Source organism: Triturus cristatus, chromosome 1_2 (assembly GCF_964204655.1).
Source record: "Triturus cristatus chromosome 1_2, aTriCri1.1, whole genome shotgun sequence".
Lineage (NCBI taxonomy): Eukaryota > Metazoa > Chordata > Amphibia > Caudata > Salamandridae > Triturus > Triturus cristatus.
Window position 1 is genome coordinate 20,179,564 of NC_140580.1, and position 19,068 is coordinate 20,198,631.

Genomic DNA, 19,068 nt, shown 5'->3' on the forward strand with positions numbered 1-19,068 from the left:
TATGCGTAAGCAACAAAACTTGTTGCTCTATTTTTTCGGCGTCCCTCCGTTGCATTATTTTGCTTCGATTTTAAAAGTTTATCTCACGTTGAACGATGAGTGCCGTGAGAGGGGAGATGTGAGGCGCTACACGGAACTCATAAATCTTGTTGTCTTTCATGTCTTAAAAAGTATTTCTATCCGATGAATGGCGATGGTGCGTTGCTTCTGACTTTGTGTGCACCTGCTTGGCGCACACTGGATTTGACCGGTGTGGGCAGTTGTTCCTTCTCTCGGCGAACTGAGCCCGGATGGCCGCCCTCGGAGGCACGGGCGGCGGGGGGAGGTGATAGCCATGTGTCCCAAGTGCGCGAGCCTCGCCGCCCATGAATACTCCACATACACCTGCAGCATCACTACAGGTAGGGACGGAGAGAAGCGCTCGAGCATCGCACATCGTCATCCGTACTTCCTCGGAGGAACCAACATCCCAGGGCAAAAGGGGCGCGCAACACTATCAATGAGTTATGTACTTTTTATAGCGCTTATGCCGCACTAATGGGCACTTCAAAACTCCGGGGGTGGGGTGAGCAAGAGATGGGAGAACGGAGAAGTAAGAAAGAGAGGGAAAACAGCAGACCTCGAAGTAGTGAGTAGGTAAGTAGACGATGGAGCTAGCGGTGGAAGGGACCCAGAGTAGAAGGGTCGAGCAAGAGAGGGAAGAGAGCAGACAAGAGGGAAGAAGGGATCATGATAGAAGATGAAAGAAGAAAAGGGGCAGCTAAAGGAGGCAAGAGGGAGAGGTAGAACAGGGCAGAGTAGGGAAGTAAGAGAGGAGTGAAGAGGGCATGAAAGAAAGCGAGAAATATCGGGGGAGAGGTCAGGAGTGAATGTAGACGTGGATGAAATAGAAGAAAGGGAAGAAGTGCAAGAAAATGGGAAATTAGTCTCTAGGGCAGTGCAACCGGTGTGACCGGGCGCTGACTTTGGGTGGAGACATTATGTTTGCAAGTAAATCAAGGTTTTAAAAGCGCTTGCTGCCTGCCTCCTTCCTGGCCTCCTGCAATTTTCGGCAACAATAAAAATGTCATGATGACTCTGGTGTTTAATGTTCTTCCTAGAGAGAGATCGAAGTTTTGTCTAGGGGAAGTTTTGACTCCTGGAAAGGTAGCACATAGGGTTAATGTGCCTGCAGCAAAGAACATGTACCTTGCAGATCACAAAGTGCACATGATGTAAATAGGTCAGTGGGCTACTGTGTGTGTGTGTGTGTGTGTGTGTGTAGGTGGCTCTGTGGGTGCAAATGCAATAGGTCTCGCATTTGAGAGTGATTAAGCTATTGACATTGTAAATAACAATGCCCATTCTTTAAATGTTTTAAAAACATAAACAAAAATAATGTCATGAGCAGTGCCAATAGCTCTAACTTTAACAATGCCGAGACCATTGCATTGTAAATGCTTGTTTTAAACTGAGATTAGTGCTCAATGACTATTTTGTTAAAAGATAGAAGGAATAGAGCGAAACAAGGAAGTGGGTAGCCGTGGTCCACGTATGGACAGGCTTGGCAGGGGGCTTATAGATCTGGGATAACGAAGGACTGATAGGTTCGAAAGAGAAAAGGAGGAAGTCATGATTGGCCCAGAAACGCAGAAAGAAAGATTAGAATAATGGAGCGGGTGTTTTTTTCTAAAGCAAATCAGTGTTGGGCTTATTTTTTCAAAGGTAAGGGGATGTTTTTATGCCTTTGTTTGACAGTACAGGCATAATATTGTTTAGGGCACATTGACCCTGGGATATAAACCTGTGAGCTTTGTCCTGCCCTCCTACGAACACATAAGTGTGTATGTAAGGTTTTTGCCTGGCATTTACCATTCTCCCGGCACAGGACTACCATGGCATGATTGATCGCACTCTATAAGCCCCTATAACACGGAAGATCATACAACTTTTGCGATTAAAATGTCGTCCTTTAAATAGCAATAATGACCATCTTCCTAAAAAAAAACCCGGATAAAATAAGCACTGATAAAGCTAATATGTCTGGCTTTTAGCAAGCTGGTGTAATGGTTACTTTTTTATTGGGAGCATATGCCACAAACAAACAAAAACTTCAAAAGGCAAAGAGCAAAGCTTGGTACCACTTATGCATGGTGGTCACATGTTTGTAATTAAAAAAAAAAAAATAACAATTAACCCTCACGTATCAAATTACTTGAACAGAATAAAGCTTCCTTGTAAGCAAGTCTATTTAAAACAACCCATTTTTAGCTTTGATGGACATTGCCCGAAATTAGGATTCCGATAGGTGCAAAGAAAAGGTAATATATATTACTGTGACCTGAGGACCTAGTTTAAACACAGGTGGATAGCTTGAAAGACTAAAGACTGGAAATAAAAACATTGGCAAAGTAAAGCATTGGCAACCAGCGTGGCACAGAAGTGCATTTCTTTTTAGGTTGATGTACACATGATCTGGCAATACAGTCTTTCACAGTGTAAACAAACCAGTGGCTGAAGTACCCCATACTGTGGCGAGCAGAAGCAAAATGTGGCTGATAGATAAATAGATTAATAAATGAAGAGCGTTTTCAAATACCCTCTAACCACGGACAGGTTTATGTATTTAGCGGTTTATAATTACATGAGACAGAGACGCAGCTAAAGCGGTCTCTAAGCTAGACCTAGAAAAACTTGCGTTACTGTAAACAACCATCATGGTTACCATCTCAGGACACACTGATAGATCGAAGTGGTGGTGGTAGTGTAACTTTTATAGCAAACACTTCTCACTTTAGAGTGTCTAGCAGTTTCTATCAGAACAGCTATCACCCCACCGATTTGCCACTACCTTCATTTACTTTAGAGGGGTGAGAGGAGGGCTATGTTTGCCCTGTGGAATATGTGCTTCTGACATTATTCCAATTAACATATGCTTGAGTTCACAGAATTATTTTACTGTCCGGAGACTGGCAATTAACTTTGGGAGTCAAAAATTAGTTCAGGGGGATGAAAACCCACTTCATCCCATGCACTCACCTTTCCTCGGCCCGCGTGCCCAACAGGCGGACACCCTGGGGACCGCGCAATCAGAAAGGAGGCTCATTGTGAAAGAGGTGATGGGTCACTGAGGTCTACAGGTTGGCTGCCTTCTGTGGTTGATCGCGGTGCCGGAGCTGCACATCTCCGGGCACATAGCCTTGGCTCCAGGTTTTGCTGCGGGGGACACGGTTCAATGTTTCCAAATGTCCTTGAAACCGTCCCAATTCACAGTTATTTGGATCGTGTTTATGTCCAAGTCCACTTCACAGGGATGCTCATGCATCTGCGAGGGCCAGTGTACAAGCCGTAGTACAAGTTCTTTCTTGTGTGAATGGCCCTATATAGTCAGCGCGTGGATGTGTGTGTGTGCACATCTACGAAGATCTGGGTACAGGCACCAGTTCACTTACGACAATTTGTGAAAACGTCCCAACCCACAATTTCACAAGTGTCTGTGGACGTCTACTAGTGTCTGTACACCGTCACAATCCACTGTACACGATGATCTATGTACGTGCTCCAGTCGGCCCACATCTGTGCATTCCCCTGCCTTGGACCCCGGAGCTGAGGAAAGTGAGAGCGCCCAGCACACACGGAGATCTCGGCAGCATAAGAGGATAGTTTACCACATATTACGCTTCTTAACGGTTATTTATAGCTCAGACTTTGTAAAAATGGAAACATGCCCTCCTTCTGCCCCGACGGCCTGCAGATGAAAATCACACGTACGCACATTCAAACATATGATGTATGTGAAGCGGCGCCATAGTAATTAAATAAACAAGTATTGAAAATGCAATCTTTGTCGCTGCGAAAATGCACAATCAAAGATTGACGACTTTTTTTTTTCTTCAATATTTGATGCTTTTAGTAAGCAGCGCAGCATGCCGCGCTGCTTATTAAAAGCATCAAATATAGAAAAATACAGCTTGCTGAGGCAAAAAAAAGTCCCCAGTGTGTCACCCCGCCAGTGAAGCATCCAATCCTCGAGTGCACATCTTCTGTCCGTCTGCCTGCACACTTTGGATTCTGTATTGATTCCAAAAGGACCTCACGTGGCGAGAGCAGCGCGTGCGTGCTGCAACGCCAGATGAGACCTAAATACGGTGCGTCACTTGTGAGGGTGGGCCAAGTGCCTGCGACAGGGTAGGGCCTAAAATGTATTGTGGTGATAACTATGGTAGGTGTACTAATTAGTCCTGCGGTCGGCAGCCATGTAGGAAAACCTATCAAACCCAGACATTTCTGAAAAATAGACATCAAGGGAGGTGTCGCTTGTGTGGATCCCCCAATGTTTTCTTACCCAGAATACCCTGCAAAGGTGAAACATTTAATAAAAACTCTAATTTTCCTTGCATTTCTGTGACGTAAACTACAGGAATGTGCAGGGATCCACAAACTTTCTCCCTCCCAATGTTCCCCCACTTGTCCCGATAAAAGCGTTACCCCACTTGTGTGCCTGTGCCTAGTGCTTGTTACAGGACTGGATCACACAAGGTTCGACCGTAGACCTTGCATGAGGACTACTGTTGATCTAGAGGGGGAAGACACAATTTTTTTAAAATAAAAAAAGTTACCTGAGTGGGGGCTGGCCCATCATTACGAAAGCGATTCTGCATCTACCCCAGCATTTTCTTTTTTTTTGTTTTAGAAAAGTAATCTTCTGGTGCTTGTACCTGAGGATCCTTTTAAACTCTCACCGGTGTTTGCCAGTGGCCAACGGAAGCCCTGGAGGGGGGGATTGGGAGGGGGTGCTGTTGGCCATTGGCCAACACATGCACTTGAGGAGTTAAAGCTAAAAAGGGTTTCTGTACCTGATCTGCGTAAGCACCAGCACAGTTGTATACAAATGATATGCAATGGTAATTTTGTATTTTTTAGTTTTCTTAGTTCGTATTAAATTTAATAATGTTAGTGCAGGCAAAAAACTGCTACATTTAGGCAGCAGTAGGTTATTTTTTTTATTTTAATTTTTCTGGCACATGCATGCAATATACGTTTTACAAAATGGACATTTGCATCAGCATACGAAGGCTAGGCCTAATGAAGTTTGCCAATGCTTTTTAGATGCCCTTTTTTCTTTAATCTCCTATTTTTAACCACATTGAATCAATTATCTTGCATAGACGGACTGATTTTCAAAATGAGCTGTGGGGTAATTTAAATGTATGTTTAAACGTTAAATATGAAAATAAACATACAATTAAAATTATTTTACTTCTATTTGTGAGCTCAACATGCTGCAAACATAAATCAAAATAAGACATAGGAAAAACATGAGTGTTTTTGTTTCACTTAATGTTTTGCACAGCTTCAAATATTATATGCTTATGTTTTTTCAGGCACCTGTATGGACATATCTATCTTGTGCACTAGGCCTTTTCATTTACCAGTCACTTGATGCCATTGATGGGAAGCAAGCAAGGAGAACTAACAGTAGCTCTCCACTGGGGGAGCTATTTGACCACGGCTGTGATTCATTGTCAACAGGTACTTACGCACTTAAACAAAAAAAAATTATCAAATTGTCTCTAAACATTCATTTTCTAGTGAATAAGATATCACTTAAGGGTGTGGGAAACGGGCCAAAGAGATAACTGTGATGATGGTTAGTAATTAAAATCTTGCATTGCTCTCCATTTCATTATTCGTTTGAAATCTGAATATACTCAATTACAGTTAACTGAGAATGGTAATTTAGTTCATGATTGTGACCCTACTGAATCCTTTGAATATGCTGAACCATGTTGGTTTTGATTTTAATAAGCTATGCTGTCATTCTTGCTTTATCTGCTGTTTTTTTTTTTTTAAATATTGACAACTCCTTAAGCAGACACTCCACTTTAACCATTTCCGCATGCTTTGCATCTGTTCTTGGCATTTCCTTTCCCCATCATTCGTCGCATATTTTTCCTTTCCTTCTACACCGCTATATATTTTTCAGTTTAGTAATTATGATATGTTATATCGAAATACAAGTCTATGATGTTAATGTACTGGCGCCAATGTTAATTTGATGCTTCCTATGGGCAATTTGCTATTTTTTGCCCAGCCATGATACATGGGCTCTTCATCAATGAACAAACCTGTAATCTTGTGTCTACAGTTGAGCACCTAGTTTTCTATAAAATGCAATTGTGACTAACACACACTATGTACCAAGTGTGCTATGTTTTGAATATGTATATCTGAAAGAAACACGTTAGTTAGATTCCTCACCTTAGAATATCCCCAGGTGTCAGGCTGGATCCGGAAAGTTTTGTCAGCAATACCCCTTCGCGTCGCTAGGCGTCGTCTGCGGCTCCGCGTCCATCGTCGGCGTCGTGCGCCGGGATGACGTCGTCTGAGTACTTAGACGCCGCCCTCGCGCGCTAACGTCAGTTCTTCTTTTTTCCGCGCCAGACAGCGCCGATCCGGGAAGAGCTTACCCCTTAGTCATTTTTTGACTACACCTTTTGACTCTTTTGGTCTCTTGTCGACTCGACTCTGGTGCCGGTAGGTTCAAACCCTGCAACTCCTGTCACCGACTGATGTCGGTTACGGACCATCATCGCCAGTGCCTGTTCTGCTTGGGGGCCGACCACGATTCCGAGTCGTGCCTCGACTGCCGGACCCTGACTTCGAAGGCTAGGCGGGAGCGGTCCCGCAAGCTCCTGGAGTACCGGCAGTCTGCTCCGCGCCGTTCACGGTCCCGGTCGAGGAGGAGGTCGAGGGACCGGTCGCGGAGCCGCAGTCACCACCACTCGTCGGGTTCCAAGTCTTCGGGTAAGTCGAAGCATGGTAAGAAGTCCAAGAGGCGAAACCGCTCTTCGGGCTCCCCTCGCCGGTCGCACGACTCTGCTGAGGGCTCGGGTGGTACCACCCACGCGGCTCCATCGGAGCCGCAGGAGTCTCATCCATCCCCATACCCGCCGGTCCCTGGGACCGACGCGACTCCGGCGGAGATCAGTTCCTTCCTCTCGGCCATGAGAGGCCTGGCTCCGCCGTCGACACCTGCTGGTGCGCCTTAGGGCCCCGCGGACCGGACTGGGGGGCCTAGCGGGCCGGCGGCCCCGGCGCCGTCGTCGACTCCAGTCCCGGCGCCGCAGGTCCCCGCGGGATCCAGGCCTGGATCCCAGACAACGCCGGTCGACCTAACAACCCCTCCGCCGGCGTCGCCTCATGTACCACCTCCGGCGCCGCCTTCGGACGACGCCGTTCCACGGTTCAGTCCCGGTCCGAGCCCGGTGTCGGAGCGGCACCGCGTCCGACGCCGATGGGTGGCAATCTTTCGCCCGGCTCGGATCATTCCACCTGTCTACCAGTAATCGGATGACGGTGACGACTGGGAGGGGTCTGAGGACCCTCTGGCCTTGCAGGCCAACTTATCACAGGACTGGGCAGATGAGTTGGTGGATGCCAGTGGTCTGGACACCTCCCCAGACACTGGCTTCATCTCTCCTCCGACTGTGGCTTTGGAGGAGGGTGCTGCATTTTCGGTGGTGCTGCGCAAGGCGGTCGAAGCCCTTGGGCTGGAGCTGCCTGCTGTGGCCGTGAGGACTAACCTCCTCACTGAAGTGCTCCAACCGTCAGCAAGCTCCTCGGAGCCTCTGCTGCTGTTTAATGAGGCACTCGTGGACGTTCTGAAGGGCACTTGGTCCAAGCCCTCCACAGTACCTCCTGTGGATCGTAACGTGGCCCGGCGCCACCGCCCTGCACCGGGCGACCCCAGCTTTCTGTCCCAACACCCCACGCCCGAGAGCCTGGTTATCCAGGCCTCTACTTCCCAGTCCTCCTTCCCGTCCGCTCCCCCGGATCGGAAATCCAAGAGGCTTGAACAGTTCGGCAAGAAGCTGTTCTCTTCCCTTAGTTTGGGACTGCGGTCTTTGAATACCGCTTGCTCTTGGACCGTTACTCTAACTCCCTGTGGGATACTGTGGAGGACGTGCTGCCCCAGTGTCCGGAGGAGGCCCGGACACGGCTCGCCCAGGCTCTTGCCGACGGGCGGGATGCAGCGAGACATGCTATCCGATGTGGACTAGACACTACGGACTCGCTGGGTAGGGCGATGTCAACCACGGTGGCTCTTTGCTGCCATGCCTGGCTGTGGTCCACGTCTTTCTCAGGGGATGTCCAGAGCACCCTCATGGATATGCCCTTTGATGGCAGTCGCCTTTTTGGCGAAAAGGCGGATAGTGCACTGGTGCGCTTCATGGACTCCTGGGCTACGGCCAAGTCCTTGGGCCTTTCGGCCCTGTGCCCGCAATCTTTCGCTTTTCGTCCCTTTTGTGGCCAAGGAAGGGATGCCCCCTCACGTCTGCCTAGCCACCGGCTGCAGACCCAACCTGCACGCGGACGTGGATTCCGCAGAGGCGGTACCGGGGAACAATGTGCCGGTCAGTCCACATCTACCCCGGAAGCATCCGCCTCAAAGCCCTCCTAGTCCGTGCTTTCAGGCCCATTCCACGCCAGTGGGAGGCAGTTAGCCATCACCTGCTCCACTGGTGTTCCATCACGTCGGACAGGTGGGTGCTGCAAATCTTCTGAAGGGGCTACTCCCTCCCCTTCGAGACGGCCCCTCCAGCCATGCCACCGCAGTTCCAGTCTTCCCCTATCTCGACGACTGTTTGAAGGTGGGCTCGCCCCAGGCAGTCATCTCCCACCTCCAGACTACGGCCGACCTCCTGCATTCGCTGGGGTTCACCATCAATGTGCCGAAGTCGCATCTGAGTCCCTTTCAGAAGCTACTCTTCATCGGAGCGGTTCTGGACTCAAAGCAGTTCCGGGCTTATCTTCCGGAACAGCGGGTCCGGGATATTCAGGCCCTGATTCCCATCTTCCGGCCTCTATCCTGGTTTCGGTCAGGTTGGTGCTGCAGCTTCTGGGTCTGATGGCCTCCTGCATCCTGCTGGTACATCACGCCAGGTGGCGGATGCGGGCACTGCAGTGGGATCTGAAGTTTCAGTGGGCCCAGCATCGGGGCAACCTCTCCCACCGTGTCTTGATCTCGGAGGGCACTGCAAAGCAGTTGCTGTGGTGGCTCACGGACCGCGATTGGGTCAGTGGCAGATCCCTCTCCCTACCCCAACCGGAGCACGTAGTAGTGACGGATGCGTCCCTCCTGAGATGGGGGGGCCACATGGGCGAGGCGGAGATCAGAGGCCTCTGGTCTCCGGCGGAGTCCCGACTCCATATCAACCTATTGGAGCTGTGGGCGATCCGGCAAGCACTGAAGGCATTCCTTCCCTCTGTTCGGGGAAGTGTAGTGCAGGTGTTCATGGACAACACCACCGCCATGTGGTATTGCAACAAACAGGGCGGGATGGGGTCGTGGACCCTTTGTCAGGAGGCTCTGCGCCTCTGGACATGGCTGGAACATCAGGGTATCACCCTGGTGGTTCAACATCTGGTGGGCTCTCTGAACGCCAGAGCCGACGAACTCCGCCGCCGGTGCATGATGGATCACGAGTGGCGTCTAAACTCTGACGTGGCGCAAGGCCTTTCGGCAGTGGGGAGAGCCTTGGTTAGATCTATTCGCCACCGAAGAGAATGCGCAATGTCAGCAGTTCTGCGCGTTGGAGTTTCCAAGGCGGCACTCTCGTGACGCCTTTCGTCACGAGTGGAGTTGCGGTCTGTTGTAGGCCTTTCCGCCTATACCACTTCTGCTCAGAATGCTGAAGAAGATCAGTCGCGACCGGGCCCAAGTAATCCTTGTGGCTCCGGATTGGGCAAGAAGGTACTGGTATCCCGAACTACTCAGTCTGTTGATCGATTCCCCCGATCCGGCTGCCTCTTCAGGAGGACCTTCTTTCGCAGCAGCAGGGGACAGTCCTCCACCCGAACCTGTCCAGTCTCCACCTCCGTGCGTGGAGATTGAGCGGCGGCAGTTGATGACATTTGACTTGCCTCCTGAAGTCTGTGATGTTATTCTGGCAGCCAGGCGTCCCTCCACAAAATCGGTATACGCCTGCCGGTGGAACAAATTTGTGGCATGGTGCACAGCAAAGGCTGTGGATCCCCTTTCCGCCCCTCTTTCTGAGGTTCTCCTCTTTCTTTGGCCCAGCAGGGCTCTGCTCTGGGCACCCTGAAAGGTTATCTTTCTGCTATCTCTGCTTTCTTACGGCTTCCTGATCAGCCTTCTCTTTTCAAATCCCCTGTTGTCTCTCGCTTTCTTAAGGGGATTACTCACATGTTTTCTCCTGCTCCTTTTGTAATGCCTCAGTGGGATTTGAATCTGGTCTTGACGTTTCTGATGTGTGCTCCCTTTGAGCCACTTCATAATTGTCCTCTTCGTCTTTTGACGCTCAAAACTGCTTTCCTGGTGGCCATCACCTCTTCTAGAAGGGTGAGTGAGCTCCAGGCTCTCTCTTCTAAGCCTCCTTTCCTTTCTGTCCATCCGGACAAAGTTGTTCTCAGAACTCGTCCTTCTTTCCTTCCTAAGGTTGTGACTGCCTTTCACATTGGGCAGTCTGTCACGTTGCCCACCTTCTTTCCGCCTCCGCATCCCTCGAGAGAGGAAGAGTAGCTCCACCGTCTGGACCCAAAACGGGCGCTGTCCTTCTATTTGGATAGCACCAAGCAGTTCCGGGTGGACGACCGACTCTTTGTGGGCTACGTGGGCGCTAAGAAGGGACGAGCGGTGCACAAACGGACCATCTCTCGGTGGGTCGTTTTCTGTATCAAGGCATGTTACTCCTTAGCTAAAAAGGAACCTCCTGTAGGGCTGAGAGCCCATTCTACTCTGGCCACTGCGGCTTCCACTCACTGGGACGGAGAGTCCCCTTGCACGACATCTGTCAGGCGGCAACGTGGGCATCGCTGCCCACGTTTGCCAAACACTACTCCCTGGACAGCCAAGTCCGAAGAGATGGCTTCTTTGGCCGTTCTGTTCTCCACGACTTTCTGGTGTGATCTTGGTTCGCAGACCCACCACCGGGGTTGGTATTGCTGGGGTATCTATTCTAAGGTGAGGAATCTAACTATTGTGTTTCTTTCAGATGAACAAATTACTTACCTTCGGTAACGATGTATCTGTAAGAAACATTAGTTAGTTAGATTCCTCACCGACCCACCCATCCTCCCCGTTCTGCGAACCGATATCTAGGGTTGAGGTTATCCCTTTCAGGGCCCTAGAATTTTTTGGCACCAGTGTCGGTCTCTTGCATGGTTCTGCGTTCCTGGCGCGGAAAGCTATGTACAAGAACTGACATCAGCGCACGAGGGCAGTGTCTAAGTATTCCGACGTCATCTCGGCGCACGACGACGGACGCAGAGCCGCAGACTACGCCTAGCGAAGTGCAGGGGTATTGCTGACAAAACTTTCCGGATCCTGCCTGACGCCTGGGGATATTGTAAGGTTAGGAATCTAGCTAACTAATGTTTCTTACAGATACATCGTTACCGAAGGTAAGTAACTTGTTCTTTTATCTATGCCCATAGATCCGCTAAAGAATTTCATATATATATATATTTTTTTATTCTACACAATGCCACAACTTTCGGATCATATCTTCTGCAGACATTAAATTGATCTGAGTCCGTTTCAATAGATATGAGGCTCGGTAATTCTTGCTCTGTTTAATAGGGGCAACACATCTAACACTAGAAGATGTGATGGTCTGACCAGTAATAGCATGAAATGATGTGTAGCAGTAATGCTGCTTTTCTGCTCCATCGTAAAGGGCAATGCAGTATGTCATGCTTGGAAGGAAGATTTTTCTTCTCCATTCCCAACAAGCATTTGCAATGCAATAGGTCTCTCTAGTTAAATGGAGAGCTATTGGCTTTGCAAATGGGATAGAAATGTGCAATCCGCCTGGTTTTGTTTTGAAATGTATTGACTCTTGTAGCAATCGCGGTACGCCTTAGATTTAGATGTTAAACGCTAAAGCGTGGTGTGTTGCCATTGCTATAACAGTTACTAAATCGGAAGAAGGTTTGCGGCTGCCGTATTTTTTTTCTATTTATTTACTATTGTAGCAATCCTGGGACGCTGCGCTTTACCTTAATATGTGTAAAGTAAAGCAATGCGTGCCGTGATTGCTATAAAAGTATATCAACGGAAAACAATGCACCTTCCTCCCGCCTTTGTTTTTCTATTTATTGACTTTTGAAGCAATGACGGCATGCCGCGCTTTGGCTTTGAGTGTTTAAAGCTAAAGGGCGGCGTGCCGCCATTGCCACAAAAGTCACTAAATAGAAAATAAAAGTTGTGCGCCTGCCATATTTATTTTTTATTTATTTACTTTTGTAGCGATCGCAGCAGATAATAGGTGGCATTGATGCGTCATGTTAAAAATTCATTTTGTGCTTTGGTCACGTCAGGTTTCAACCGCAAAACGAATTTGCTGAACGGTGTTGTCACGCAAGCTCCCAAGTTAAAGATAGGAAAGTAGACCTTATTTGGATATGCCATGGTGAGTGTTAGGAAATCTCAGGCTCACATGCTCCCCAATTTTACTGACCAGCTACGCCCGTTTGGATGTGAAGGCGGCAGTAGGGTTCTGAAGTTGAAGTAATGAAAGGGAGAAGGCTTTGGAGCAGGGTCAACTTTGAGTTGAGGATTGCCTGGATGTGTAAGGTGTAAGCCTGAAGCCATGGGAGCCGGTTGAGTTCAGGACACAAAAACACCTCTACGTGAACCATCCCGATGTGGAAGAAAAAAAAACACACACACCCCAGCAGATGTCAGAGTGCAATTTAAAAAAGCCTAGCAACCTGCATTGCCGAGGGTGGAAGAGTGGTAATAACATTTGCCTCTGCCTAAACAAGCACCACACTCTTTATTCGCATTCAGTCTCCCTGCTTCAGCCAGGACACCAGGGGCAAACTTCCAGAGAGAGCTACAAAAGAGATGGGCCCCAAGTCAATTCGAGTGAACAACAGCACAGTCAGTCAGTATTGACAACTCTGGTTAAAGCGGTGCTAGGGACAAGATGGACAAGTGGCGCTGGCCGCTACAGGCCGGGAGGCTCTCGGTTACAAACGGCGCCACTGACATTGCTTCAGGGCGAAGACCAGTCAATCAGACAGAAGACCGCAAGTGTAGAAAACAGCCTACATCCCAGAATAGCCAACATATTATCCGCATATTGTGCCATCATAAGGAGGGTTGCTGACTCCAGAAACCTACCGCTGCCATCCTCCAGCATCGGAAGGGTCGGTGACATTGACCGAGCAAGAGACGCCAAGAGGCCTGTATTCGTGGTGCATCCGGGAGCTAGTGATGAGTGCTCCCTCAGGCAATGCGCTAATGTCGGTAACGCAGAGGAAACAGATCGCCACCCATGTGGCGGCACGGGAACAAAGTGCCTCCTCATCGGCTGCAAGCAGCGGGAACAGGGTCCCATTGGACAGGAACATGTCCTATAAGAGAGGGAGAGAGCCAGGTGTGGCTGACTCACGGAGTGCCCGGCGGTGTGGCGAAAAAAGTGAGAGACAGCTGCTGCGGAGGTTTTTGAAGGCCGCCAGCAATGAAACTACATCGTAGCAGCCAGTGTGATCTGATGTGGCTTGGGCTCTCCTTCTGGCCCCTCGGAAGGTAAACGAGGAGCGGAGGAGGCCTGCTTGCCCGGGCCCTAGCAGCGCAGGCCTCCTCCTTGGACATAGAGCGGCTGTGCAACATCTCCCCCGGTGGGCCCATGACAATCTGCTCCACACCGACCCCAGATGCAGGCAGGGCTCGCTAGACCCATATCTGACTACTGAGTGGAACAAGGAATAATACCAGCACGCGCTTGGAGGATTCGGGCCTGTGTTCCCACCGAGGGCCCCATTCTCTGCCAGTTCTTTCCCCACAGGCTTCTCGAGCTCTCCTGCCTAGTCCAATTCGTCACACCCCTGCTCAATCAAATGTTGGTATTTCTGGGCAGTGTCGTGACCTGTAGGACTCCTGTCCCATTCCTGCTGCTCCTTGTCTGTGGAAGGCTGACAACCCGACCCCTTGGGGCGGGAGGGCAGGGATCCTACAGTAATCTCGTTCGAGCGACGGGGGTGTGGCTGCTCATCACTGACAAATGGCGCAGTTAGAATAGGGGTGTGAGGAGGGAGAGGGGGTGTCTCCGTCCCAGGGAGAGAGACAGCATGGGCCTGTTAATTAATCGACGCTGCCAGGGTGTCAAGCCATTGGCAACCTTTTCCAACCTAATGACAGGCAGCCCTGGGAGGGTGGGGGTCGGGGGTCATTGAGAGGAAGGGCCACCCGTTCAAACCTGTTGACAGAGTAGTCCAATGCTTCATCCTGCCGCCGCCAAATATTTCAGTCTGACAGCACTGAAGACTTCACTGAGTGAGTGATAAACACTGCTCTCTGACAGCAGCAAATACTCTTTTAACAGCACGTAATACTATTTTATGGCAGTGCTGCATTCTTCATGATGGCAGTTACAGCAAGTAGTTCAGTAGTAGTTTCAAATACTGCTCTAGAACAGCGCCGAATAATTCATCCTATCAGGCGCAAATGACCCTTCCCGCCAGTGCCAAAAACCCATTCTGTATGTGACCAATACCTCACCTCCTCGGTGCCAGATAACCCACCTTGTAGCGACAAATACACCCGCCACCACCACGGTCGGTGGCAAATAAGTCTTCCTGCCAGTGCCATTCACTTCATCAAGTACCCATTCATGAGCGGGCCAGCCCTCTCTGCCAGCACCAAGTGCCCCAGAGCGAATTTGGTGCTCCATCTTAACAGCAGCGAATCCTCCTCCACAACGGTGCCAGACATCTGTCCCCGAAACTGCTGAATTCACCCACAACTGGACTGCAACCCAAAAATCAGTCCAGGCAAAAACAAGACGTCAGCGCTTCTTTCCTTCCGTTGCTTCCTGAGTAATGGATCCAAAAATGAACAATTCCGCGAGTGGTGCGCACGCGCTCCACAGCGAGACGTGCTTTCAATTATCGCGCCCGTGTCTGGGCACGATAATTGAAACCACATAGCCTATTGGTGTCTATTGCGCACACCAAGCGCTATTCCTAGGTCAGTGCTAAATTCACGTTTATCACTTACTAAATGTCTCGCGCTGCGCAAGCACTTCTGCGCAGTGCAACGCTAGGCGCGAGACCTAAAAAGAATGCACCCAGGACGTTTGTCCAGGTTACTCTTCCCTTCTACTGTATTGTCTTGAAGGATAGGAACCATGCTAACGTTAGTCTTCGCTTCATACTCCAACTCACTGGCAATGTGAGTGATATCAGAGACTTATGCCACTCTTTAACTTCAAGCTTCCTGGATATTTTCCCTGCTTCCCAGATGAATTACAACTTATGCCTAAAGTAGGACAACCTTTACATACCAAGCAATGTGGAAGGAACAGCCACAACGGAAACAATTGTTTTTGGAAATCCTTCTCCTATTTCTCAAATTGTCTGTTTTGCAGCGTGAATCTTTCTGGATTCACTATGCTGTGCATTATTCCGCGATCTTGTGGTTGGGTCCGGATTCGTAGTCTTTCCTTTGTTTTTTTTTGGTTTTTTTTTTTGTTTTTTTTTTTTTTTTTCTTTTTTGTTTTTTTGTAGCCCAGGTGGGCGTCGACGTCCACCATTTGGTGCACCTCCCGGGACGTCGTCGTGCTTCCTGCGGAAGTCCCACCTCTGGGGCGCCATCTTCAGATTCTTTTTTCCGCCGTTGGGTCTGGATCGTCATCGGGAAGCTCCAGAAGTTCACTCGGAGGAAGAAGGAAGAAAAGCGAGTTTCATCGATAGAATCAAGAGAAGACATCAGGAAAGAACAGATTTCGACAGGAACGCGAAGAAAGAAGACCAGCGAGCCTTTTTCTTCGACGACCTTGGAGAATGCACGCTCAGAGACCCTGAGCGAAATGGACAAGACGCCATTCAAGTTCTGCCCAAACTGCCACCACAAGTTCGCGCAGAAAGACCTGTATCCGGTCTGCAACCTCTGCCTACCGGTGGATCATCAGAGTATCGACTGCAACGCCTGCTCAGTCTTCGCGCCGAAGACACTCAGGGTGAGAGAGAGGCAGAGGAGAGCCAACGCCAACATGGAGGGCCAAGGAAAACCCCCGACACTCTACGCGCTGGGCCTCGACACGGACGACGAGGACAACGTCGCCGAGACAGCCGAAAACTTCACGGTCGTAGAGACCGACAAGAAAAAAGAAGACGAGGTAAGAGAATCGTCGAGCGCAAATCAAAAAACACCTCGAAAACACGAGGGTGACTCGAGAAAAACGGAGTCAAGGTCCACGAAGGGAGCCCCGGCGCCGAAAACTTCGACGTCCAAAGGGGGAACTTCGGACAAAAGGCCCAGCGGATCCTTACAAAAGGACTCCCTGGCGCAGAAAGACGCCGAAAGGCAAGGGTCGTCGAAATCATCCCATGTAACGGGCCGATCGACGCAGAAAGAACGTTCGACGTCGACGCAAGTTTCATCGAAAAGACCCGCGGTCGACGCCGAAAGCATCTCCGAAATGGAGAAAAAGAAGAGGCGGCTCGAGGCCGAAATGGAGAACATCCTTCAAAGGAAGAAGGAGTTCGACGCCAGGATGAAGGAATTCAAGATTCCAACGGTTTCATCGGCGGACGTCGGCGAAGTCGAGGATGAGTTCGACGCCGAAGGGCTGACAAGGGACCTCGAAGAGGAAGAGGAGCCCTATTATGAGGAAGAAGCCGAGGAAGAAGACCAACAATCGTTCTTCGAATCGGCGACATCTACCGGCAACGACGTCGAATGGCAAGATCTCGACACCGAAAACCCGGAGGAGGCCGTGGACACGTACCCCTCGAGGCCTTCGCCACCCGACGACATCGGGGTGTACAATATGGTGGTGAAGAGCGCAGCAATGGCCTTCGGCGTCAAGCTCGACGAGGAGAGGCCGAAAGCAGATTTTCTCGTCGAAACACTGCTCCCCATCCAGACTAGGAGCCAGTTCCTCCCCATGCTACAAAGCGTGATGAACCAGGGGAGAGAAGCCTTCAAGGAGCCTGCCACCTGTCGGTCGATCACGCCCAGGACAGAGAAAAAGTATAAACACTCCTCCCTGGACCCACCTTACATCAAGGGTAGCGTCACCGCAGACTCCATCATTGCCTCCACGGCCAGGAGAAGGGCCAACGTGCCAGCAACCTCGGGCCCACCTCCAGATAAAGAGAGCAGGAGAATCGACCTCACAGGCAGAAAGGTCGAGAGGAACGCCGCAATGCACTGGCGCATGGCGAATTCAAATGCACTCCTAAATAGACACCAGTACCAACACTGGGATGAAATGGGGGAGCTAGTAAAGCACCTCCCCGAAGAATACCGCCAGAGAGCCTCTCACCTGGTAGATGAAGGCAAGAACATCGCCAACTCCTGTATAAAGACGGCGTTGGATGGGGCAGAGACTTCAGCAAGACTCATGGCCATAGGGGTCACAGAAAGGAGGCATGCATGGCTAAGAATCTCGGGATTCAAACCGGAAGTGCAGAACAACATCCTTGGCACCCCCTTCAACGGAGAGACACTGTTCGGAGCAACGGTGGACGAGAAGCTCACCCAGCTCAAGAAGGAGAACGAGACAGCGAGGTCCATGGGGGCCCTGCAGCTGAGGGGAATGAGACGAGGAAATCCCTCGAGGAGACCCTACGGTAGGGGTGGAAGCCAACAGGGGACGTCGCACCAGGCGTTCCAACAAGGTCAGCAGGGCGAAGGTCACGGACAAAGTCAGCAGAAGCAAAGCTGGCAATATCAACCTCGGGGCCAGTCCTTTCGAGGGAGAGGGAACGGACGTGGCCAAAGGAGGAGAGGGGGCGATCAGCCCTCCTCGAAGTGACTCAGCACGCAAGAAGACGCCCACCCTCGTCAGGCCCCCAAGGGTGAGGCGCAAAAAGGTGTCATCAGGGGGAAGAGAAGATTCAAGAGCCTACGAGCATACGTCACCGGTAGGCGGAAGGCTGAGGTTCTACCTTCAGGAGTGGCGGCGCATAACCACAGACAAGTGGATACGGAACATCGTGCAGTACGGATACTGCGTAGACTTGGAGAAAAGACCTCCAAACAGAAAGCCGAAGGGAAGACAGAGATCGGCCCAAGAACTGGCAATACTCAGAGAAGAAACACGGGAACTCCTGCAAAAGGGAGCCATAGAGACAGTGCCGTTCAGGGAACGCAACAAAGGGGTCTACTCAAACTACTTCGTGGTTCCGAAGGTAGACGGAGACCTCAGACCCATACTGGACCTCCGGTACCTAAACAAGTTCGTCAAAACACAAAGGTTCAAAATGACTTCACTGCAGGAGGTACTGCCACAGATAAGAGAAGGGGACTTCATGGTCACCGTGGACCTCAAAGATGCCTACCTTCACATCCCAATAAACAGAAGGCACAAGGGCCTTCTAAGATTCAACATCGAACAGGAACACTACCAGTTCACAACCCTGGCCTTCGGATTAAAATCAGCACCAAGGGTCTTTACAAAATGCCTGTCGGCGGTAGCGGCACACCTACGAAAGCAGGGAATACACGTATACCCCTACTTGGACGACTGGCTGGTCAAGGCAAACTCACGCGAGAAGTGCGAGAGGCACGCAAAACGCGTAACAGACACCCTCACAAATCTGGGGTTTTCCATCCACTGGGGAAAATCGTCGCTGGAACCGGAGCAGGTAAAGATTTTCCTGGGGGCAAAGATCAACTCCCTACACAATACGGTAGTGCCCAGCGACAGGAGGACAGATGCTCTACTGAAGGAGACGCAGCTCTACCAGAAGGGGCGAGCTCTGACAGTGAGGGCGGTGAGCAAGATGATGGGAATGATGGCGTCCTGTATCCAGCTGGTGCCGAATGTACGCCTGCACATGAGACCATTCCAGGAATGGCTGCAACAGCAATGGTCACAAGCAAACGGAAGTTGGGAGGATCTAGTGGTTGTTACGCACGCAGTGCAGGAGGAGATAACTTGGTGGAACAGAGACAACATAACAACGGGGAGAAGCCTGACACCACCAAGCCCAACAGTGACCATTACCACGGACGCATCACAGAAGGGATGGGGAGCGCACATGGACAACCTCAGGGTGAGGGGTCTATGGGCTCCAGCGGACGCGGTCCGCCACATCAACTACCTC

At 50.4% G+C, this 19,068-nt stretch overlaps 1 protein-coding gene across 6 annotated transcripts in view; it reads left to right on the forward strand.

Moving 5' to 3' along the window:
• CEPT1 (choline/ethanolamine phosphotransferase 1) overlaps positions 1-19,068 on the forward strand; it is a 475,568-nt gene that overhangs the window by 254,651 nt on the left and 201,849 nt on the right. For all 6 annotated transcript variants that reach the window (XM_085600157.1, XM_085600148.1, XM_085600172.1 and 3 more), the window contains one exon: positions 5,364-5,511. In XM_085600157.1, coding sequence (XP_085456283.1) covers positions 5,364-5,511 — 148 coding nt within the window. The remainder of the gene's footprint in view (positions 1-5,363; positions 5,512-19,068) is intronic.